Source organism: Oncorhynchus keta, unplaced genomic scaffold (genome assembly GCF_023373465.1).
Source record: "Oncorhynchus keta strain PuntledgeMale-10-30-2019 unplaced genomic scaffold, Oket_V2 Un_contig_6766_pilon_pilon, whole genome shotgun sequence".
Classification (NCBI taxonomy): Eukaryota; Metazoa; Chordata; class Actinopteri; order Salmoniformes; family Salmonidae; genus Oncorhynchus; species Oncorhynchus keta.
The window spans coordinates 277,938-302,710 of NW_026289049.1; the positions used below are offsets into that span (position 1 = coordinate 277,938).

At 47.1% G+C, this 24,773-nt stretch overlaps 1 protein-coding gene across 1 annotated transcript in view; it reads right to left on the bottom strand.

Annotated features, from left to right (window-relative positions):
• Positions 1-2,905: 2,905 nt before the first annotated feature.
• The window catches only part of bnc2 (basonuclin 2), a 282,288-nt gene continuing 260,420 nt past the window's right edge, over positions 2,906-24,773 (bottom strand). The window contains 4 exon segments of the mRNA XM_052511404.1: positions 2,906-5,899; positions 17,425-18,560; positions 18,563-18,589; positions 18,591-19,931. Of these exon segments, the coding sequence (XP_052367364.1) occupies positions 5,065-5,899; positions 17,425-18,560; positions 18,563-18,589; positions 18,591-19,931 (3,339 nt within the window). The 3' untranslated portion in view covers positions 2,906-5,064.

Genomic DNA, 24,773 nt, shown 5'->3' on the forward strand with positions numbered 1-24,773 from the left:
AGTTCGGAGGGTAATGTTGGACCACAGCGTATCATCTGTAAAACCACCAATCTTCCCATGTGTCTTTTGAGCCTTGCCACATGTATTTTTCAAGATGGATGACGTTAACCAGACAGCTCGCAAACATCCCCCTCTCTTACACTGGGTCAACGTCCTACCCTGCTCTCCACAGACTTAAACAAAGTGGACAGAGGTATACGATCCATAACGGATCACTAGACAACCCCACCTGCTCCATTGTCATCTCTCTCCTTCCCTCTCTCCATCGCTCTCTCTCTTTCTCTCAGTGATGGTGTGTTGTGGGGAAACTGGCATTTGGCAGTCAAGAGTCCACTAATGAAATATTAAAGGCTCACTCCACTCAAGCTGGCCAGTGAGGGTTTTAAGAGGCCTTCTCCTCCTGGGGACCGAGCCAGGACAGTAATGGTCCCATCGGCCTGACAACTGGCCTCTGTCCTGGATCCTAGTGGGCTAAAGATGGTAAGAAAGAGGGAGGGAGGGAGATTGAGGGGTCAGGCCCTCTTAAAGGAGAGAGGAGAAAATGTGCTGTAATGTCTCCCGTGAAGGAGAAGAGTGGAAAGGTCAGGGGCTCCATCACTTTCCAGCCAGACAGTCAAGAAGGCTGGCACGGCTTTCTCGCTCTCTCTGCTTCTCTCCATCTCTCCTGCCTTGTTAAGTGACTGCCGCAGGTCCCTGCCAGACCACTTTCGTTCTCAGACCGGTCCCTCTGCTCTCCTTTCTCTCTCCCTATCCTCTAGTCTGGCTATTCTGTTCTGGACAGTCTGTTCCGTGTCAGGGCAGTTTTCTCAGCTCATTTGCAAGCTCTCTCTAGGAGCCGTGGCGTGCTGGCATGGCCATCGAGTAAGAGACAGAGGGGCTAGAGATGAGGAGTCAGTGTAAGGGAATTTAATCTCTCTCTGGCACACTAACACACACACTAACACACACACTAACACACACACTAACACACACACTAACACACACACTAACACACACACTAACACACACACTAACACACACACTAACATACACACAAACTAACATACACACAAACTAACATACATACACTAACACATGCACACTAACATACACACACTAACTAACACACACAGGTCACTGATTGAGCTCCCTGGCTGCTTGAGAGGTCTACAACATTGAATAGGACAAGAGGAATGTTTAAGCTTTTGGGTTTTGCTGTCTTTCTCATCAGATCAGGTTGTGAGGTTTAACCGCGCAGGCGAAGGTCACTGGCTACAGCAGCGATAGTTAAGACTACTCTTAGCTTGTTACAGTCTCACGTTCCTCAATAGACTGCGTGTTGATTCCAAACCAGACTGATTTGGCCTTCCCAAGCATTCTCCCAGTTCTTTAATATCCACGGTATTCATCATAAGCCATCAAACACTTTCAAGAGGGGCTTCCGCACCTTGAATACTTCCGCACAACTTGAATACGTTCAGTTGGACAACTGACTAGGTTTCCCCTTTCCACCTTCTCTCTGAGTGCATTCCATGGCAGTCCATTGCGGTCCAACTCAATGCTACATTCCACTGTTCTCCATAATGAAACGCTAGCGTGCCCTGCAGTGACAAGGCTGTATGCTAACGTTGGACAGACTGCTTTATTACATAGTGATGGACCGTGGATGAGCTCTCTCTCTTTTCCCCTCTCTGCCTCGGGGTGTCCTTGTTTCCCGCCCATCACCAGAGTCCTCTTGTTGCTGTCATCCCACTGGCCTGTTAGCAGGAAGAGAGAGAGTGTGTGTGTGTGTGTGTGTGTGTGTGTGTGTGTGTGTGTGTGTGTGTGTGTGTGTGTGTGTGTGTGTGTGTGTGTGTGTGTGTGTGTGTGTGTGTGTGTGTGTGTGTGTGTGTGTGTGTGTGTGTGAGAAAGAGAGAAAGAGAGACAGCTGTCAGCAGGGTTCCTGGAGTGACACTTCTGTACTTCTCCGGCTGGGCCCGTGGCGGTAAGGTGCAGTACGGTGCACTGAGCAAATGAGGCAGGCTGCGCCTCAGTGCCACTCCAGGGTGTTGCCGAAGGTTCCTGTACAAAGTTTTTCCTTCACCTGGGATAAACAGGCAATTACACATCCTTTTTCTACGGCGATGGCCATTTTGTGAACTTAAGAGTACACTATTAGTCGGTGTCCCTAAAGGACCCGGGAAGGGGCGAGGGGAGGGGGGTGAGTAGTGGGTTGAGGGGGAAGAGGGGGCGGGGGTGGTTTCTCTCAGGGAGAGAGAGAGCGGTGAAAGAGAGAGAGACCGGTTTGGATCTCTGTCGGCGTCACAGTCCTGTCAGCAACATTCACGTCTGGTGGTGTAATGAAGTGACAAGTGAGTTATTAGACAGATCAACGTCAGAAGGCCTCCAGGTAACGGTGGAACAGCACATTTTTAATGATACTCACTGTCATCCCTCCTTCCTCTCAAGTCAGCCCTCCACCTCCGCAACCCCTTTCACTCAGCTCTTTCTCTCTCTCTTCAGAGTGGAGAGGGGTGAAGCCTGCTGCCAGTAGAGAGAGGAGAGGGGTGAAGTCAGTGTCGTGGAGGTTGGTAGAGAGAGGAGAGGGGTGAAGCCTGCTGCCAGTGTCGTGGAGGTTGGTGGAGGTTGGTGGAGGTTGGAGAGAGGAGAGGGGTGAAGCCTGCTGCCAGTGTCGTGGAGGTTGGTAGAGAGAGGAGAGGGGTGAAGCCTGCTGCCAGTGTCGTGGAGGTTGGTAGAGAGAGGAGGGGTGAAGCCTGCTGCCAGTGTCGTGGAGGTTGGTAGAGAGAGGAGAGGGGTGAAGCCTGCTGCCAGTGTCGTGGAGGTTGGTAGAAGCCTGCTGCCAGTGTCGTGGAGGTTGGTAGAGAGAGGAGAGGGTGAAGCCTGCTGCCAGTGTCGTGGAGGTTGGTAGAGGAGGAGAGGGGTGAAGCCTGCTGCCAGTGTCGTGGAGGTTGGTAGAGAGAGGAGAGGGGTGAAGCCTGCTGCCAGTGTCGTGGAGGTTGGTAGAGAGAGGAGAGGGGTGAAGCCTGCTGCCAGTGTCGTGGAGGTTGGTAGAGAGAGGAGAAGCTAAGTCTTAAGAGTTGACACCAACGTGTCCATCAAAGGGTCCATCATGCCCATTGCAAAATAGTCATAAAAAAACAAACTGTCCAACACTTTCATGGTTATAACGGGGGTTTGAATACTGTATACCACGTAACACTGTGCGTTTTTATCCCCTTTAGATAAGCACCAATCAAGAAAGAGGAGCTCTCAATTTTTTCACATCCATAGTAACACGACAAAAACACAATAATAACCATCAACTCAAGGGCACAGACTCAAAATGAAGACCGATCTGTCTTTCTTTTTTTCTTTTCTTGAAAAAAAAGGAATTGATATTGGACAAGACATCTGCATCAAGATGACATCACCCGCCAATAAATACCCCTTCCCCTGGCTACATTGCCTCGTTATCTGAAACATTTGTACCTTAAGATGTGTATGGAAACAAGGAAAATGGCTGCAAATAACTCTGAAAACAGCCAGGCAATGGTGACAGAGTTTCACAGAGTTCACCTTTGAAGCTGACAATCAGCAATGGAAATCAATACTGAAAAAAATATAGCAAAAGGCTTAAGACTCAAGTGCATCATATCAACTTATGGGGTGTAAGTTAAAGTACAACTGTATGGCGGAAAAATATAGATGTTTTAAAAACTAATGCTTCTTTTTGTTTTGGTCACAGTTTAAGGACTATTTCTTTGTTTTATAATCAATGTGACATTCACAATACTTCTGATAGGATGGCCATTTTTTGCATGGAAACGTGTATAAAATAATAGGACACTCAACCAACGCTTGTTTTAGGTCACAAATACCACATGCAGTAGAAAGATTAGCCTACTTCAACCTCTGTGTTGTACTGTGATATTACAGTCACACACTGGGTTTACACTCCTTGAAATGAAAATAACACAAACTAAATTCCTCAATACTTAAATATTCTGCCTTGAAAAACAGCAGCTCTATTGTAGTCAGTTACTGTATCTGGTAGAGTAGAAATACTTAGGCTTTTTCTGAATACGATTATTTGAGTAAATGGGCCGGATGTTTGGATTCGTTCAGGAGAAATATGGGTCTTTTGTTGTGAAATAGCATTTTTGAAACTGAACACGTGCAAAAAAAAATAAACCTTCCACAAGTATGTCATTTCCCCTTGGCACTGTGGCCGTCTCAGACCCCGAACATCGCGGAAACCAAAACCATTGCAAAGTCCTTGTAATAATATTACACATCCCTCTTGTATAGTTGCAAAGTGCGAAAAACTGACTTGGTATAGTAAAAGCTATAAATGATAACAAAAACAAAAGAACAGAGAATGATATTGGTGTAGGAGCCCAAAAAACAAAGCATGCCGGCGACCTCCGCATATCTAACAAGTAGATACAACAAGTCACATGATCATTAGTTCTTCTCCTTCTCAGTTTAAAAATGTTTTTTAAACTAACATAAATGAGTCAAGCTAGTAAAGATGCTACCTCTTTCTTGCCTACCTTAGCGCTGGAAGTATTGTACTGTAACATAAAAACCAAAAAGAGAAACAAAAAAATAGCTAACAACCATCAAATACAATTGTTTTACACCAATAGCCTCTTGGGACATATTATTTACAAATGAAGCAGTCATGCTCTTGTATGGGGTTTCCTTTAAAAGCTATCATTACACAAATACAACAAGAAGATTTATATTTTTATCATTTCTGCAGGCAACAGTCACAAATAAGAGTTTGAATAGATTCTTTGGAGATGGACAAAAACAAAGACATATGGGAAATAGGAAATGGGGTTTATGGGAAACCGGCAGGGCCAGTTTTTGGAATAAAGACACTTCAAGTGTCTCATCCTCGTTCTTCCAAAGAAGGAAAGGTCAAAAGTCACAACGCTTACTGTATATAGTCACTGGATCTCATCGAAGGGAAAGAGAACTGTGGTGCATGACGTCTAGGGGTGGTAAGGTGTAGTTCCTGGGGGTAAGAGCTCATGGTTTGGGGTGAGAAGGGAGTCGAGGAAGGGGGTAGAGTTGGCCAGACAAGGGCCAGGGGTTGGGCTAGTCTACCATGGTGGTGAAGGGCACGTTGTTTTTGTGGAGGTTGGGGTTCTGAGAGTGGCGGTTGCGGCTGCGCACCGAGGAGAACATCATGTTGCAGCCGGCCACTTTGCACTTGTGCATCTCGCGCAGGTGCACAGTCTTGTAGTGCACGCGTAGGGTCCCTTTGTTGCTGTACACTTTGTGGCAGATGCTGCACAGGATCCCACCACTGCCACCGGTGGAAGACAGGACGGTCGGCGAGGAGGAGGGGTCGGCGCCGGTCAGACCTTCTTCCGATCTTCCTCCGACTCCTCCCTCGCCGACCTGGTCCCGCCGCCTCCCGGCCTCTGCCTGCCCCGGGGCATGCTGGGAGCAGTCCTCCCCGTCGCTGACCCCTCCCTCCTCCAGGTCATCCAATAGGATGCCCTCGTCGCTGCCCTCGTCCGACTGGCGTGATGAATGGACTGACCCGCTGGACTGAACGCTGGACGCGGTGCTCAGGTCCAGCACCATGTAGTCGTCTGGGGGGCCACTGCGGTGGTAGAAGCCGTTGGTGAGGGGGTGGTGGAGGGGGTGGTGGTGGTGGTGATGGTTTAGGGGGTGGTGGTGGGGGTGGGGGTAATCGGTGCCTGCCGGGGAGCTGGCGTCACGGTTCAGCCCTCCTCCCCCCAGGCTGGCGCCGCCAATGCCCGCCCCTGCCATGGCGTCCAGGCCCAAGTGGTGCCCGGCGTAGATCTTAGCCAGGAACTCGGCGCGCAGGTCCTTGGGCAGCGGCGTGAGTTGGGGGTCCAGGACAATGTCGTCCAGCTCTTTGGTAAGAAGTTTGCGATGCAGGTTGATGTTGGAGCTGTGCCTGGTGGAAAGACATAATGAAGGGGAGGTAGAGAGAGATCGTTTTCATAAGAAAATGGCTAAACAAGTTGTCAAATCAAGCAAAATGGTGTTTCAGCGCTTTAAACAATGACTGGAATGGTAACATTCTCAGATCCTTTTAGAAAGATGATACATTTTGCATTCCAAAACATGTGTTCTGTCTCGCCCAACACATGCACCTATGTTCTAAGTATTTGAATGATATCAGTCACTACATTTTCAATAACGCTCCTCTCTTCCTGTCCTCTTCACTAACCCCTGACCTCACGCCAGTCAAAATAACTACTAAACGATTCACCTTGTTCTAGAACCTCTCCTCACTCTTCACCTTACTTACTTAACCTATCAAGAGGAAGCTACGTTGAAATGGCTTCCAATGCCCTCCCTTTTAGGTGAGAGAGAGTCTACCCAGTCCTTCTCTTAACGTTCCCCTAACTGGTCTAACGCGGTGTGGCGAGAGCATCCCGCCACAGTGTTTACCACAGTCAGCACGTCTAGCACAGCTCCGCTGCAAATCCAATAGACTCTGACTCAATTAAATACTCCACCATATTGAATGAGAGTTTATCAATTGATTGGAGCTGTGGTAATGCGATAATGGAGGGAAAGTGGATAGCGTTTTAGATCTCCGACAGCATTATCACACTGGCTCCCTATTGGAAGTGGCTTAATCAGGCCCCCCCTTTTAAACATATGATCCCCATGTATCCCCTTCGCTTTAATAAGAAATAAAAATGTCCGCTTTTTCACACAGAGAGCAGTAGTATCTCATAACGCATAGCCACCGCCATCAAATTCACAACAAGGAAGTGTAAGCCTGGATCTGGTGTCGTGCTAAAGCTAGCTAGAGCTAAAGGGTATTGTTTGTGAAGTGTTGCAGTCTGCATTGCAAATCCATGCCAAAAGATGTGAGGTAAAATGTGTTTTGACAGCTCAAATTCAATGCCTCTTCCTCCAATTCCACAGTTGCCATTTCAGACTGGGAGGGATGCAGGCTCCACCACAGCAAATGTCACAATAAAATGGACAAAGAAAGGTAAACATAAGTGTGTAATAACTGGTGCCAGATATGGAAGTGGCACAGTATACACATCCCACTGTCCACAATACAACATGTTAGGGGACTTTTCAAATGAAATCAAGACTTTTAAAGTGAAATGAAACAAAAGTAAGCAATGACTAAGGAATATCAAGCAGTGCTTTTAAATATGAGGGTGTTTCATGCAAGGCAAGGGGGCACGGTGGAGGGTGGGACAAACTAAAAACAGACGTCCTTAGCAGGACAGGACGAGGGCAAATGGATTCACAATGTATAGTAGAGCTTACCAGCAGTGCCATGGTTGATGCAGTCAAAAAGGGTCCCTGGCCTTTAATTATTTAGTTCCCTATCGGACATTCTCCTGCAAGAGGGTAAAAATAGTATACATTCATTGGAATGGAGGGACCCCTTTCTTTCTGTGTTACAAGAGGAAGCAAACAGGAGCACCGTCCACTTGAGCATTGTCAGCATCGAGGAGCGGGGGAGAATCGATTGGCCGTGGTTGTCACTGCCGCATGTGTGCCTTTGCGCGCAAGCTTGTGTGTGTGTGTGTGTGTGTATGTGTGTGAAAGAGAGAGAGAAAATATACAGTACATCCATGTTCTGAGACTCATGGAAATTCTTATCTCTCTTCTTTTAACCTATGATAACAGTCTGATACACAGATGCTGTTATCTTATGGTCCAAATAATCATGACTCATTGTCTCTCTAATGTATCCCTGTGTAGATGGAGAAATGACTGTTTCCACAACCAATAAACAAACAATTGGGTCTAGATATTTTGCTACATCGATTACATTCAATTTGATTGGTTTGTTGAGTGTTTATAGTGGGGATGCAAACAGGCTATGGCATTAGCTGATGTGATTGGGCTGTATGCTGTTGATGATGCTCAGGTAGGCGGGTCCTTTGCAACATGTCTCCACCCCTAAAGCCACACCCACACACTGCTCATAAGCTCCAGTCTGCCATGGCTCCCTAACTGATGAGGTTAAAACACATGCTAAAGTGCCATGCAGTAAGTACCCTGAATTACTACAGTATTACTAAGTACTACTGCATCAGCCATATGTCATTACTGTGATATCAGCATTTATACTAGATCACAATATCAAGACCACAACTGAATAACTAACACACAGCCCATCTACATTCTACATTTATATGTCCCTTCTGGTCCTTATACTGTCATTCACAAAGTCCACATTCTTACCCTGAGAAAAACAAGATGTGTTGAGAAATCAAACAATTAGTGATTACTGTTTAAAATAAATGAATAGATTGTTCATGTGCATCTTTGGAATTCAAGCCTGTGGAATATGGTGTGAGTAATATGGTGTGAGTAATATGGTGTGAGTAATATGGTGTGAGTAATATGGTGTGAGTAATATGGTGTGAGTAATATGGTGTGAGTAATATGGTGTGAGTAATATGGTGTGAGTAATATGGTGTGAGTAATATGGTGTGAGTAATATGGTGTGAGTAATGGCTGCTCGAATGGACTTTGCGGAGGAAGTCACCTGCACCGGTGACAGATGCATCTCCTCCCGATCTCTAAACATATTCACTGGAAGTGTGTCAGGCTGCAGTTATATTCTTGGGGTTATATTTTCCTCATTTAGAGGCCATACACAGATTCCTTCATTTATCAGATTTAGCCTCTCTGCCCCATCTCCCTGTCTCCATCACTCTGTCACCACTATTTCACACCCCCTCTTCCCCATTCCTCTACCCCCCAAACCAAACTCCTTCGTTCCCTCACTCCCTTCTCCACCTCTCCCTCCCTGATGACCAGTAACGTGGCAGGAAAACCAAATTGACAGTCTCATCTTCGCCCAAAGACGGGGGAGGCCTCTTGAGAGGCCATTTTGTTTGTGCAGAGTAGGAGGAGATGGAGAGAGAGAGAGGCTAGCTAGCTAGCTAACGCGTCTGTCCCAGCCAACGTTAATCATCTTTAGGCTCCCGTCTCTCCTCCAATGGCCCTGTCCTTCCCTCTGTTGTGTGTGTGTGTGTGTGTGTGTGTGTGTGTGTGTGTGTGTGTGTGTGTGTGTGTGTGTGTGTGTGTGTGTGTGTGTGTGTGTGTGTGTGTGTGTGTGTGTGTGTGTGTGCACGCACTGTCTAAATGAGTCGTAATGAGCAAAGTGAAGTCATATTAAACTGACGCTGATGGTTCTTTGCCTCTGCTGTCATGTGGGGTTGCTATGTGATGAGGTTTGGAGTGGAGAGGTGGGAGGATGATCGAGGGGTTGGGTAACACATTCATCATTATCTGTCTTTATTCTCTACTAGCTGTACTACCTCAGCAACACACACTGAAGTTCAGTTCAGACGTAGCTGGAGAAACTTGATCAAAAGTTCATAAAAGGAATATTTCTCTCAGGGGATGGTTACACAGACTCCATAGACACACCATGGAGGTTTAGATGGAAGGCTAAGTTACAGATCACATCAACAAAGCCCTGTCATTAGCCTACATTTACTTACAGAATGTGAAATATTTGCAACGCTTATTGTTCCAAACGAAAGCCTTCTGAAAGTGATTCTCTGATTATCTTTTTGTCTTTATCCACAAAACCCAAATGTATCAAAGATAAATTAACATAAAGTCCCCTTTCATAGTGTAATGTCATTAACATACTGTTCATCAGTAGATATTTTGTATTTCGAACTCGGGATCTGTGGCTAAATTAAATAACACATTCTCTCTATAAATGATCAGGCCTTTGTTTAAGCATGGCAAATCAAGAGACTGCAGCTTCACCAAGTTCTACCAGAGACTGGGTCCACATGGCTTGAAGGGAGCAGGGGAGAAGGAGGGGAGAGGGGGAGGGGAGGAGGAGGAGGGGGGAGGAGGAGGAGGAGGGGAGGGAGGGAGAGGAGGGGAGAGAGAGGGAGGAGGAGGAGGGAGAGAGAGGGGAGGGAGGAGGAGGAGAGAGAGGAGGGAGGAGGAGAGAGAGGGGGAGGAGGAGGAGGGGAGGAGGGGAGGAGGGGGGAGGGAGGAGGGGAGAGGGAGGGGGAGGAGGGAGAGAGAGGGGAGGGAGGGAGAGAGGGGGAGGAGGAGGGGGAGAGGAGGGGAGGAGGGGGAGAGAGGGGAGGAGGAGGAGGGGAGAGGAGGGGAGGGAGGGAGGAGGAGGAGGAGGGAGAGAGAGGGAGGAGGAGGGAGAGAGGGGAGGGGAGGAGGGGAGGGGAGAGAGAGGAGGAGGGAGAGAGGAGGAGGAGGGAGGAGAGGAGGAGGAGGAGAGGGGAGGAGGAGGAGGGGAGAGAGAGGGGAGAGAGAGGAGGAGAGGAGGAGGGGGAGGGGAGAGAGGAGGAGAGGGGGAGAGAGGAGGAGGAGGAGGGAGAGAGGAGGAGGAGGAGGGGAGAGGGAGGAGAGGAGGGGAGGAGAGAGGAGGAGGAGGAGGGGAGGAGAGAGGAGGAGGAGGAGGGGGAGGAGGAGGAGGAGAGGAGGAGGAGGAGGAGAGGGAGGGAGGAGGAGAGAGGGAGGAGGAGGAGGAGGAGGGGAGGAGGAGGAGGGAGGAGGAGAGAGGGGGAGGAGGGAGGGAGGAGAGAGGAGGAGGAGGAGGAGGGAGAGGGAGGGAGGAGGAGGGAGAGAGGGGGAGGAGGGAGGAGGGAGGGAGGAGGAGGGGGGAGGAGGAGGAGGAGGGGAGGAGGGAGGGGAGAGAGGAGGAGGGAGAGGAGGGGGAGGAGGAGGAGAGAGGGGGAGGAGGGGGAGAGAGGAGGGAGAGAGTGTGGAGAGGGGGAGGAGAGAGAGGGTCAGGAGGATGAGAGAGAGTGGCTCTCAAATGTAATTAACCTTCACTCTCTGCATCCCTCCATCCATGTGGGGACGAGGGTCCGCTGCACACTGGTGCATCATGTAATAAGTGTGGAAAGCACCTGGTGACAGAGTCCTCCGATGAAAATGAATAAAACAAGGAAGAGTCTTAATATAAACATGTAGAAAAGAGAGGGAGGCCCTGTCGTTGATTTAGGAAAATATGATTAACGAGGATAATAAGTCCGATGATTACTGGTCGGCACGCCTTTCAGACGTTAATCATACTACCCTACTGCCACCGCTGTGTGTGTGTGTGCCGCCCTCCACAATAAATATGCAATCATTTACCTCTGAGCTGAGCGCCTGGTGGCCAGGGGGCTGGAGGGAAACACTGTACTGTTACTGTATTGATGTATAACTAGCAGCTAGATGTTAGAGGGACTCTCTGTACTCTATTAGCCCGTGTGTGTGTGTGTGTGTGTGTGTGTGTGTGTGTGTGTGTGTGTGTGTGTGTGTGTGTGTGTAATGTGTGTGTGTGTGTGTGTGTGTGTGTGTGTGTGTGTGTGTGTGTGTGTGTGTGTGTGTGTGTGTGTGTGCGTGCGTGCGTGTAAAACAACAGTATGCTATGTTTATCCTGTTAGTTAACCACCGCCATTGATCTGTATCTTTACATCTACGTCACCATGTAGATACAAAATGCCCCCCCTCTCTCTCTTCAAACGCTTGTGACACTATTGTCATTTTCCATTGTCTTTTTGTTGTTTCCCTCAAATATTAATATGATACCGTAGATCAAATGTCCTTGTCCTCCCCTCTAATTGACTCTGACATCGGGCTTTTGAAGGTAGCGTTTGTTTGATGCGCCTACCTACGATCCTCTGGGGTGTCACTCCACTGTAGAGAAATAATTGACTAATGGGATATGCTGAGGTACCTGGACAACCTCCTGTTGTTGGTATAGACGTCAACATCTCGCTGTGAGGAGAGAGGGAGAGGTGGTGGGGAGAGGAGGAAGCTGGTTATTAGCACTGCATATTACAGACCTGGGATTTTGCATACATTATCTGGTTTGGAAACAAATGTCTGGGTGTCCCAGCAGATTTAGGCTCAGATACGGTTTCTGTTGTTACAGAAATTTGACATTCTAAAGCTCAAATACAAGGGATGACGAGAAGGCATACGGTTTGGTTTACTGAGATTAAGTATCATTATTCTGTGATACAATGAATAGATTATTATAATTACAGGTTATATTGCATTAAATGTATTTAATTAATCATGCAGTTACTTATCAGATTATTTTAAATATTATTTGAATTTGTGCTAAAATATAATAATGATTGGTTTCATAATATCAGAAATAATATGTTATTAGCTGTGGAATTTGTAGTGAATCTTGTGAAAAATGTCATTTGAAACTACTCAAACTTTATGTAGCAGCAAACCAATGTCTGAGGCGTTGTGGTTTCCCAATCCTTCCTCCACAATAATATTATCAGAGGGGAAAAGTCCTTATGAAAACGACCAAATTATTTTCCCATGTTACAACTACAATTACACTGCAGCATGCATTATGTAGTTAAGGGATTACCTAGGACACATCTGATTGGTGTTCGGCCAGAGTCCTGACTATATCTTCAATAACCCACAATTCCTTTGGCCCCACGATACCCCTCTGTTGTTACGCTTCTCTCCTTATTCCATAGGAGCGGCAGGCTCAGTAATACATCCCATATGCTACCAGGAATTTATGCGCCACACAAAGATCCGTCCCGAATGGCACCCTATTTACCATATAGTGCACTACTTTTGACCAGGGTTCTGATCACAAGTAGTGCACTATATAGGTATAGGTTGCCATTTGGGACACACTCAAAAGTATGGAAACAATAGTGTACTTAGGTGTAACTCACCCACATCTTGGTCTAAAACCGTCTTCCTTCTAAGATCCATATGTTCACAGCAGTGATTGTCCTCTCTTCCTGCTACACACCTATCTATTCATCAGTGCCTTATGTTAAAGCGCTTCTGGAATTTATACGCTTGTGTTTCTGGTAATCGAGTCAAACTGTCACACGCACATCACTAGGGCAAGATTCCACAGTCACTGTGACACCGTGTCTGTGACCGTGGGTTGAGGTTCATGCTTCACTATAAGCCTGTGGAAGACATTTGGGTTCATTTTTTGAGCCAAGATGGAAGACGAAACACAGTCTAATTTGACCTCGCTCCCTCACAGTTACACCTCTATACTACAGCACCCACTGCCTCTTGGAAACCAAATCCTTTACTGTGAGTGAGTCAGAGGATCCTAACTAGTGCTGTTTTTCACTGATTCGTTTTTCCCACCACTGTCATCCCTTCGTCGTTTAGTGCCGGAGTTAAGTGTTTTTTAAAGGCCATTACGGGGTCGTGGCGGCAGATGCTAATACAAGTGGGGAGCGCTAATGTCGGAGAGCGCCCAATAAAAAAAAGATGGACGGCTAAATTATATAGTTGGGAGACAAGCTGGGGCAGTGGTCGGGAAGGATGACGGGCGGGGGAGGGTTCTGATTCATAGTTCTACCTTGACTTCCACTAAATAAGGAAGTAGGCCGCTGAATTAGGCCTCTCATTGGTCAGTTTGGCCATGTGTGTCCAGCTCCTGAGCAGGTATTGGTCGACTTACTCGCCACTCATTCAGAAATATGTGAGGTGAGTCTTTGGGATGCCTCGATACCATTGGAGTTTCTGTCATGGTAATTTAGTATCTAAACATTTGTTGAGATGTCTGTTCACTGTGGGGAAGCTGTTATTTGGATCGTATCAAACCATAAGGTCAGGGCTATTTGTTTAATATCATATTTTATTTTAGTGCAATAAAGAGACAAATTAAAAAATACTGTGTACATTACAATGAATGAGTGAGTCTCTGTAAGACTATATGCATCTGTAGGAACGCATCAGCTTTTGAGTTTGTGTGATTTTATACGTGCACAAGCATGTGTTTGTGTGTGTGGTTATGCGAGACAGCAGGCCTCTCGTGCCCCGGGCGCTCCTGTCCCTAAAGCCTCGTCAAAGAGGGTAACGAACTAACGCATCATCCGCGGGGCTGTGTCAAACACACGCATCGGCACGGCAACGCATCCTTTAATAACACTTCCTGTCATCTCCTGCTGTCGGCACCAGCCACGTCAGGTGAGCGGCATGATTTCACCTTCTCTTCTCCTCCGCTAACTCTATTTTTTACCTGTCTCTTCTCCTCCATCCCCCTTTCCCTCTCTCCTCTGCTAACTCTATTTCACCTGTCTCTTCTCCTCCAATCCCCCTTTCCCTCTCTCCTCCACTAACTCTATAACCCATCTCTCTTTTTCCCTCCTCATCCACCTACCCATCCCCTCCCTCTATCCCTGCCTCCATCCCTCTCTCCCTGAACAAGTGCCAGAGTCACCTGCTCTATTTACTTGGTGCTAATGAACAAACAGGAACAGAATGAACAGATGCCACTGAAACAAGGAACTTAATAAAGGCCCCGGGTGAAGAGGGGAGGCGGGTGGAGGGTTGCTGTTGAGACAAAACAACTGAGAAAACTAGAGAAAAAAACTCCCTCAGAGAAGCAAATTAGATTAGGAGGGGGAGAAAACACACCGCTCTTTATCTAAATAAAAAGTGTCACTTGTCACCACGGCAAAACATGTTTTTATCTCTTTCTTCAGAGGAGCTGGTTGACTGAGGCTTCCCTCTTCTAGAGCTCTAGAATGTGGCATATGTCATTATACTGGGAGCAAAGGCATGCTGTGTGTGTGTGTGTGTGTGTGTGTGTGTGTGTGTGTGTGTGTGTGTGTGTGTGTGTGTGTGTGTGTGTGTGGGGGGTGGGGGTGTGTGTGTGTGTGTGTGTGTGTGTGGGGGTGTGTGTGTGTGGGGGTGCATTTGTTACACTTGAAGTCATGTCTATTTTCGAGGGGCGTTGGGGAGAGATGAATTTACATTTCCTTTCAAGGGCCCTTTTCCACCGACACCCCACTGTGAAGACAGACTGGACCGTTCAGTCAAATGGACATGCTTGTTTACACGGTGGTCAGGGGAATAGACCTGGCAATGTCACACACAAGGCCTTTACTTGGGTATTTTATGATGCTAATAACAATGCTAATGAGTCACTATCGATGCTACCATGGGGTCGTTGTTGAGAGTTTCAACCCCTAATACCCGGACACATTTGATAGGCTATTTTCAAACCACTCTTAGGCCAGTCGAAGTCTAACTTCAAACATCCCCTTATACAAAAAAAACAATTGTTAGCAATTCCTTGGAGAGCTAAATGCTAGTTGCTGTAGCCCAGGGCACTCTGATGTTGTGTAGCCTCAGCATGTGTTGTGTTCTGGCGTCAACCTGCTGCTAGCTTTAGTGGGTGTGTGTATTCTGGGAGGGTGTGTGGGAGGTTGTGTGTTCTGGGAGGGTGTGTTTGGATAGGGTGGATGTGCTAACAAGCCCAGGTAGGTAGAGCGTGGCTAGCCTCACCTCCTGGAGCAGGGCGCTAATACATGCAGTGGCTTGACAGACCGCTGTCTACGTTAATGTATGCTACCTCACCTGTCAGTAACGAGGTGAGTGAGGGAGGTAAACAGGGGTATATCTCAGAGTGGAAGATTGTGTGTGTGTTCTGGCGATGACACCCTACTTCTCTGAACTTTGACATGACAGTCAACAGATGCCACTGTATACCTGCTACATTATAAAGTGTATCTCTGCTAATGGTGCATTTCACTTAACATATGGTAGGTGACGCCTTAATCATTTCACTCCATCTAAGTAAGAAAAAGACTTCACTGCAGTTGAGTAGCTCATCAAGAAAACTCATCTACTGTCCTAAACTTCCCCGTTACTAATTCCACAATTACTGATATGATGAAATATCAAATAAAACGATACATGCGCCATACATACATCCACAACATTGTCAATGTTTCTAATTACGTCATGTAATGACAAAACATATGTAATGAACCTACCTGTAATGAATGCCTGAATTGTTAGTATTTTATATATATATATATATACATACATATACACATATATATATATATCATATATATATATATATATATATATATATATGTATATATATATATATATATATATATATATATATATATATACACAGTACACATATATATATCAGTCTATATATATATAAAAGTTTGGACACCTAATTCAAGGGTTTTATTTTTACTATTATTCTACATTGTACAGCTTTGTACTATGATATAACACATGGATTCATGTAGTAACCAACAAAGTGTTAAACAAATCAAAATATATTTTATATATATATATACACACCACCGTTCAAAAGTTGGGTTCACTTAGAAATGTCCTTGTTTTTGAAAGAAAAGCACATTTTTTGTCCACTAAAATAACATCAAATTGATCAGAAATAGAGTGTAGACATTATTAATGTTGTAAATGACTATTGCAGCTGGAAATTGCCGAATGTTATATATTTATTATATATTTTTATGCAATATCTACATAGGCGTACAGAGGTACATTATCAGTAACCATCACTTCTGTGTTCCAATGTCATGTTGTGTTAGCTAATCCAAGTTTATAATTTTAAAAGGCTAATTGATCATTAGAAAACCCTTTTGCAGTTATGTTAGCACAGCTGAAAACTGTTGTTCTAATTAAAGAAGCAATACAACTGGCCTTCTTTAGACTAGTTGAGTATCTGGAGCATCAGCATTTGTGGGTTCGATTACAGGTTCAAAATGTCCAGAAACAAAGACATTCTTCTGAGAAATGAAGACTATTCCATGCGAGAAATTGACAAGAAACTGAAGATCTCATACAACGCTGTGTACTACTCCCTTCACAGAACAGCTAACTCTCTAACCAGAATAGAATGAGTTAGGAGGCCCCGGTGCACAGTGAATAGGCGACTCCGGGATGCTGGCCTTCTAGGCAAAGAAAAGGCATATCTCAGACTGGCCAATGAAAAGAAAAGATTAGATGGGCAAAAAGAACACAGTTGAACTCTGCCTAGAAGACCAGCATCCGGAGTTTCCTCTTCACTGTTGACATACGGGTGTTTTGCAGGTACAATTTAATGAAGCTGCCATTTGACAGACTTGGGAGGCATCTGTTTAAAAGAAACTCTTAAATACTTGTCCTCTTGCTCAGTTGTGAACGGGGCCTCCCAAATATTCTGTTAGGGCCAGTTTGTGCTGTTCTGTGAAGGGAGTAGTACACAGCGTTGTACAAGATCTTCAGTTTCTTGGCAATTCGTCGTATAGAATAGCCTTAATTTCTCAGAACAAGATTAGACAGACAAGTTTTAGAAGAAAGGTAATTTTGAGCCTGTAATTGAACCCACAAATGATGATGTTACGTGTGTGTGTGTGTATATATGTGTATATATATATATATATATATATATATATATATATATATATATAGTTGTTTTGTTTATCTCAAATTCTTGTTTTGTTACTTGTCATGTTTTTTGTGGACTCCAGGAGAATAGCTGCTGCCTCCGCAAAAGCTACTGGGTTTCCAAGTAAACAAATGAATTAATAACACCAGTTGTATCATAGTATTCATTCATACTCTACTGATATTTAAATAATTAGTCAGAAAATTGAGGCAGTCAAATTAAGAACCAATTGTAAGCCAAGAAAAAAGACACTGTTAGTGTGTATATATGTGTGTGTGTTGTACGACACTCACCTGTCTCTCCGTCGGGAGGGGAAGGCGGCGTTGCAGCCGGACACGGTGCACACGTGCATCTCTTTGAGATGCACGTTCTTGTAGTGCAGTTTGACACTGTAGGAGCTCTTGAAGCTCTTCTTGCACACGTAGCAGATCTTGGGGTCGTTGGAGTTGGGGCTGGTGCACAGTTCTCCCTCGGGGGAGTGCGAGGAGGGGAACTTGGGCGGGCTGGCGCCGTAGCTCATGGAGGAGATGAAGCTCTCGTGAAGGGCAGCCATGCTGGCGGCGGCGGCTGCAGCCGCTGCCATGCCCCCGTTGTAGAGGCCGTACTGGCTCATGCAGAACATGTCGTAGGTGGGGTCGTTGAGCTCCTCCTTAATCTTGATGGCGGGCTGGTGGGGTGAGGGTGAGGAGCGGCTCTTGGGGTCTTCCATCTCCTTCCTCAGCTGCGCCTCCTCATCTCTGGCCTCCAGGTCCTCCTGGTCCTTTTCCAGGTTGTTGCCTCCTCCTACTCTGGAGCTCCTGGAGGAGTTGAGCCTCAGCCTCTGGTGCTGCTCCTCCACCTCCATCATCTCCTCGCGGTAGAACATCTTGGAGTCCGAAGTCTCAGAATCGTTCTCAAAGTCTCTCTCGTGGTCCTGGTCCTCGGAGGTGAAGCTGTCCATGCAGCGGAGCTCACCGCCTGGGCCTCCTCTCTCGCCCCTGCCGCCCTCGCCTCCGGGTCCCTCTCCCCGGCAGTCATCCTGGTCGTGCCTCATCAGGTGTCCCCTCATCAGGCCTGGGCTCATCTCATCCTGGGAGGGGGACTGGTGCCCGCTGCCGCCGCTGTGGTGGCCGTTGTTGTTCCCTCCTCTGCTGTTGTTGTTGTTGTTGTTGCGGTTTCCATTGATGTTGTTGTGGTGGAGGTGGGAGGAGGGGTGGTGGTGGTGGTGGTGGTGGTGACAACTGTCGTCATCATCGTCATCTTTGTCCTCATCGTACTCGTCCGCCACGTCAATCACCTCCTTCTCGATCTTCACCGGCATGCTGGACTTACGGGGCTTCTTCTTGGGGGTGGGGTCCGTGTTGGTGGCAGCAGCTGGATCCTGCTGGGGGATACTGGGGGTGGGCAGCCTGTGGTGGGACATTAGCCCACCTTCAGAAGACATATTGTGGGCGTTGTGGGAGGCTGCGGCTGCGGCGGCAGCCAGGAGCTGATGCTGCTGGTCCATTAGAGAGGTGTTGTTGGTGGTGGAGGGCAGGATGGGGCTGGTGGGCAGTGACACTGGAGGACTGACCAGGTGCTGTGGGGACAGCAGCGTACGGTAGAATGGGGGCACCGGCTGGATGGGCTGCACCGACTTCAGGGAGGGGAAGACCAGTGGGCTCTGCAGGGGTGACTGGAGCATGGTGTCCAGGGGCGGGGTGGCGAAACCCAGAGGCGGCCGTCCAGGACTGGTGAGGGTGAAGCCGCTCTTGGCGCTGGAGATGACGGGCGTGCCGGGGCCCGACCCACGGATGAGGTCCTTGTCGCGGTTGTTCCTCAGCATGGGCATGTGCAGGCGTGGATTGGGGTTGGCGCTGTGGCGGTTGCGGCTGCGCAGCGAGCTGAACACCATGTTGCAGCCCTCGATGGTGCAGCGGTGCTTGATCTTGAGGTGTACGGCGTTGTAGTGGATCTTCAGCGTACCTTTGTCGTAGAAGGTCTTGCCGCACGAGTTGCAGCACACACGGCCCTTGCGTGAGGTGGCTCCCATTCGGCGCATGCGGTGCATCTTGGAGGAGAAGGATGAGTGGGTAATGCTTTTGGACTGCTCGCTCTTCACAAAGTGGTGGTGGGCCTGGTGGTCGTTGAGGGAGTTGGACCTAGGCCGTGGGGTCCCGGGTTGCCCCTGGCCTTGCTGCTGCTGGCCTTGCTGCTGCTGTTCCGTCTGCTGCTGGGACGGATGGTTGGAAGGAGTGGGCGAGATGGGTGATGCCCGGTTGTTGGGCTCCTGTTTGGGCTCGATGGCGTTGTTCATGCCCCCCAGGGCTCCGATGCGGCTGGGGCTCTGACCGCTGCTGCGGAAAGGGCTGAGGGATACTTCGGACTCGCTGCTCTCCACCGTCTCGCCCTGGTTGGGTAGGCTGGCCTCGCGATCCCGGTCGTGGAGGCCCCGGAGGCCCGACTGCTCCAGCGCCAGGCCATTGGGGGGCAGTCCCAGCATGGGGGCCGACACAGGGTTGATGTACTGGAACGGCAGCAGGAAGGCAAGACTGTTAGGGATGTTCTCAAAGTGGTGGATGCTGGACGGGCTGCTGGTCTCCATGTGGTTGAGGAGGCCTGGGCTTCGACCGCGTCCCGTGCTGTTGCTCTCGATGAACGTCCGGATGCCTGAGTCGGTCTTGGAGGAGGGCACGGTGACCGCCTGACCCTCCTTCTCCTGGATGGCCATCAGCTCCACGATGGACTTGGTTTCTCCGAAACGAAGGAACTGCTGCAGGGTGATGATCTCCTCTTCCCGAGACATAATGGACCAGCGGTCCAGCACCTTGCCCGCAGCATCCTAGAGGCCCAATGGAAAGACGAGAGAGAATAGACAAAACACACAAAAGTTATTGATTGTGCATAATCACCGTGGTCGGTCTGAGGTCGAGAGGGAGCGGAGTGGAAGGGGGTAGGGAAGGGGTGTTGTTATCGGCTCATGAAATTCAGAGGCCCCTGAAGCGACAAGTAAAGATTGATAATAGAGCTCTGATAATAACCCTCCTCCTCTTCCCTGTCCCTCTTTCCCTTCACCCTTTCTCTCCTTCCTTCTTTACCTTTCATCAGCTATGCATACAGTCATTAGGCACACAGCGAGAGGAACAGGAAGAGTTTAATAAAGTCTAAAAGCAAACAAATGGAGACCGCTGGGGCCGGTGGGGCTGGTGGGCTATTAGTGGGTACCTGTGAATTCTAACCATTTCTGGGGACGTTGATCTATTCGCTGTGAGACTGTTTAACAAAAACAGCCCGTGAAAGATGTGAACTCTCGCTGAGAGTCCCTCAGAACAGCGCACGGCACGCAGCTCCGCTATGTTTACTGCCGCGATGACAGCCGGGAGAAAAAGGCTGCTAAAAGAAAGAATGGATTAATTAGCGCGAACCACTAATCGTACCTTGCTACTTGGCAGCCATTTTTCATAGTTTCCTCTTATCTCTGAGGGAATCTAATGAACAAAGTAAAATGGAGTTAGGAATATTAGTCTATGGGGGGTTAAGTCGACTTTGACATTAAAATAAGAACATCCATGTTAATTTAAGTGCGTCTTTGGAGGTGACACCGATCTGGCATCACGTTCATTAAGAACAGACCTGGGATCAGTTTTTATGTTAATGAGGTTTACGGGATGTATATCTCCCATCAGATTCAATATTAAAGAAGCAGCCATACTTTATCAGCGTGACCGTGTCAAGAGGAAAACGCATGTGCTTGCATTTACACTGCCTATGGAGAGAAGGCGGGAGGGAATGGGAAATGTAATGAAGTAAATGTTGACAGGACATATTTTACATGGGCCTTGGTGTTTCCCAACCCTGTGCTTGTGGAGCCCTGTGGAAGCGTGGGAAACAAAGTTTCCATCCTGGGAGAAAAGAATGACTCCGATGGGAGAGCTCTCAGCATTATTCCAAGAGGAGCACTTTCCTTGGCGGCCGTCTCTTTTGGAGATGGTGCTATTAACCACAGAAAAATAAAACGCCTCGAGTTTTGAACAAACATGCGTGTCAATTGCCAAACGTCGAGACATGGCAATGGATTCTGGGAAAGGAATCTTGGCAAGACCTGGACCTGAACTGAAGGAGTTTGCGGTCGAGCTCAGAGCTTTGATACACAGAATACTGACCCAGTTCTGTTGTCTCAGACTCTGAACCCACTGGTGCTCTGACTGTGTACTGGGAGGGTGGAACCCAGCAAATCACTAACAGAGATTGGCACATCCTGTCAACTAAACAACTTATTTGATTGACAGACTTTAACAGGTGTTAGTATGAGATTCAACATTAGTGCTAATCAATTATCTAGACATTTAATTTTAAATTTAAGTCCCACATTGCTTGTTCACACGGGAAGAAAACGGGGCTGTGTGCACTACAGAGCTGCTACTTTGTGAATGGTGTGAGTGTGTGTGCATATATGTATGTATATATGCATGAGTGTGTGTGTGTGTGTGTTTATTATATGAGTGGTGGGGATAAACACTACAGTTTACTCTGCATGGTCCTGTGGGACCTCTGCAGCCCAGTCAAGTGTGACTTCAAGGGAAGGACAGTGCAACCACAACAATTAGAAGCAACGCTAGGGTTCCCCGTTCACACCCCGCTCCTTCTCTACTGCCTGGCAGAATCTATCAGAGATACAACAGTCTAAGAGGGGGTAAAAATACATCACAAAGGGCCTTAAAGGGAAAAACACAAGATAAATGTTTAACAAGACAGAGGGAGAGAGAGAATGGAAAAGGAAGTGTGTGTGTGTTCATGTGTGTGTGTGTGTGTGTGTGTGTGTGTGTGTGTGTGTGTGTGTGTGTGTGTGTGTGTGTGTGTGTGTGTGTGTGTGTGTGTGTGTGTGTGTGTGTGTGTGTGTGTCTGCATGCGTGTGTGTGTGTGTGTCTGCATGCGTGTGTGTGTGTTCATGTGTGTCTGCATGCGTGTGTGTGTGTGTGTGTGAGTGAGAGTGAGGGGGGGTAGATATAGAGTGTTTTCACATCATGCCCTTAGACATAGAAGCCAAATGAATCCTTGGGAGACGGAACATCAATAGTAACTGGGGTTATTTGTTGTTAAATATAAATTTAAAAAACATTTTACACTTTCATTCTGTGTGTGTGAGTTTTTCGCTTGGAGGTATATGACTTTAAATTGTAGCCTGGGCACTATTATTTCATAGCTGCACGGCCGTTGGGGCATGTGGATTTCCATCGGATTACATTGAAAAAAGTTAAATTAGAAAGTGTATAATTAGGCAGGAATATAAGAAATGGAGAGAATTGCTCAGAAATAGTAACTTTGAAATGTACAACGCGAGTCGTAGAATAAGGGTCACATACGTTAATAAACTGACAAGTACATAACAGGCACGTACGCACAAGGGACACAAACTCACCAAATGATTGGTGCAGAATGGAATAGCTATGACACATTCCAATATACGTGGTACTATTTTGGATCTGTTTACTGTTACAAAGTGACACTAATGAAATACAATACAGCAAATTTGATCAGAGGTAGGTTATGGATTAGAAGATGCCCAATAAAAAGGTAGGCCTACACTGTGCAGATCAATCAACAATAAATGTTCCTCACTTACCCTAACCACTGAGGAGAGAGTCAGACATTGCTGTTTCAAAGGTTCAAAGGTCACACCACCACTTGGCAGTCCAAGTCCCCTTAAAAACCCATCACACGCAATTTATCCTTGTGCTTTTCAGAACACTGTCCGGACACAGACAAGTATGGCTTATGTTCTTATCATATTCTTCCCTCCCATCCCTTCATCCCTGCTTGTTGTTCAATCACGATACAGGTCAGTACTACGGCTATGGAGAGAGAGGGCCCGTACTGCAGTGGGGGCTAGGAAAACACACGGCCCAGCCTCCGTCCACTGTTCTGCTCTGCTCCAGATGCTCCTGAAGCACAGTCAACAGGGGCTTAGGCCACGGAAGGGAGAGATAGATAGATGGGAGAGAGAGGGGGGTAGAAACACAGACAGGAAGAGAGAGAGGGTGAGGGAGAAACTCCAGCTTGCATTTACTGAACCCCACACCAACCAGAGTGAGTGAACAATATGAGGGGATTAGCTTGACTACAGTTCCTGGTCCAGGGGAAACCTCATGTGCTTTTTATCTCAGAAACTCCTCATTATTATTCGGCCATTTTATAACCCCTCTCTGTTTACGCTGTGTAACAGTAGATGTTTAACGTGTTTTATGGTAACACTATCAAAGTACAGACCACAAGAGCTGGGCAACCAACAATTCTAAATAAATATTAACAGATAATAAAACATAACATATTCGACAATGAACAAGAACATGTTTCATTGCATATTTCAGTCAAAGCAATGCTATTTGATGGTATCATGACTGGGCTTCATGTCTTTTATATACAAAAACAACTGTTTAGCACTTTTCTGTAAATAGACTTAAACTGTGAGACTCGATCCACGTTCAAACACAAAGATATGCAATGATAAACCCACTTGTAAATCAAACTCCGCTTGTTAATTGAATGCTAACTTCCTAGAAGATGAGAAATGACGTCTAACACCACAATAGCTAGTGTGTGTGTGTATATACACACTGTGTACATATCATATCTTGAATTCCGAGACAGCTGATGTACATATTTGCACACAAACACAAAGTCCCTGTAGTGTTAACCACCTCTTGCAGCCCACTCTGCATTAGCGCATTAGTCTAGCGCCGCCGCCGCAGCGTGAGTAACAAATGTGCCATTAGAAGCACTTTTTACAAGGAGGCACTCATCTCCCAATTAGCCTAATGTTGGCCCTCTCGTTCCCATGTATTTTCCAGCACTGCCCCCTCCACCCCTCCATCCAACCCCAAGTAATACCTCATTAATCCCTCCCCCACGCCCCGTTCCTCCTCCCTCCAGAGGTATGACAGATCACCCTGTCACTACACATCCCAGAGTCCTTTAAACAGTGTGGATAAACCTCCGTTTGTGAGGTTAATGACAATGAAACAATAATTACATCAGAGACGCGACGGTAGGATACTTCATCTAGTGGACGGCCCTCTACCCCCTCTACGTTATTACTTTATCCACCGTGTCCGTGTCACTCGGAATTCATCCGCCCGACGACGGCTGTGTTTATTTATCTTGCAACCGGTTGGCTCGCTAGCTGCGTTCCCTGGTAATGTTTGCTAGTAGCGGGGGCGCCCGGCCCAGCAACCTGCCGTGTTAAATGATGGCTGACAGGAGAAGATGGTCTTGTTATGGGGCTGGGGCAACGCTGTCAGATTAAAACAAAACAGACAATTATACAATTAGCTGTAGCGCTAGTATTAACAGCCTGCGCTGAGAGAGAGAGAAGCTGGGAGGTTTAACATAGAGGACTAGAAGGAAAACATACACATACATTACTAATCATCACCTATCATAACCAATGACCCAGTCTATTTGGCAGGGAATGGAGAGAGATCCTGCACTCCTCACGCAAGGCAAACAAAGCTAATATCAACCATTAATATCTATGGGCTGTTAGCTGTACAGTCGACAGTCGTGTTCTGGGGTTTGTGGAATAGGGGATCTGTGACCCAGATATAACTAAAGATGTCATAATGGGGGTTATCGTCTTTCTAGGCTTTATGATAATGCCATTCAATAGATATATACATTATATCCA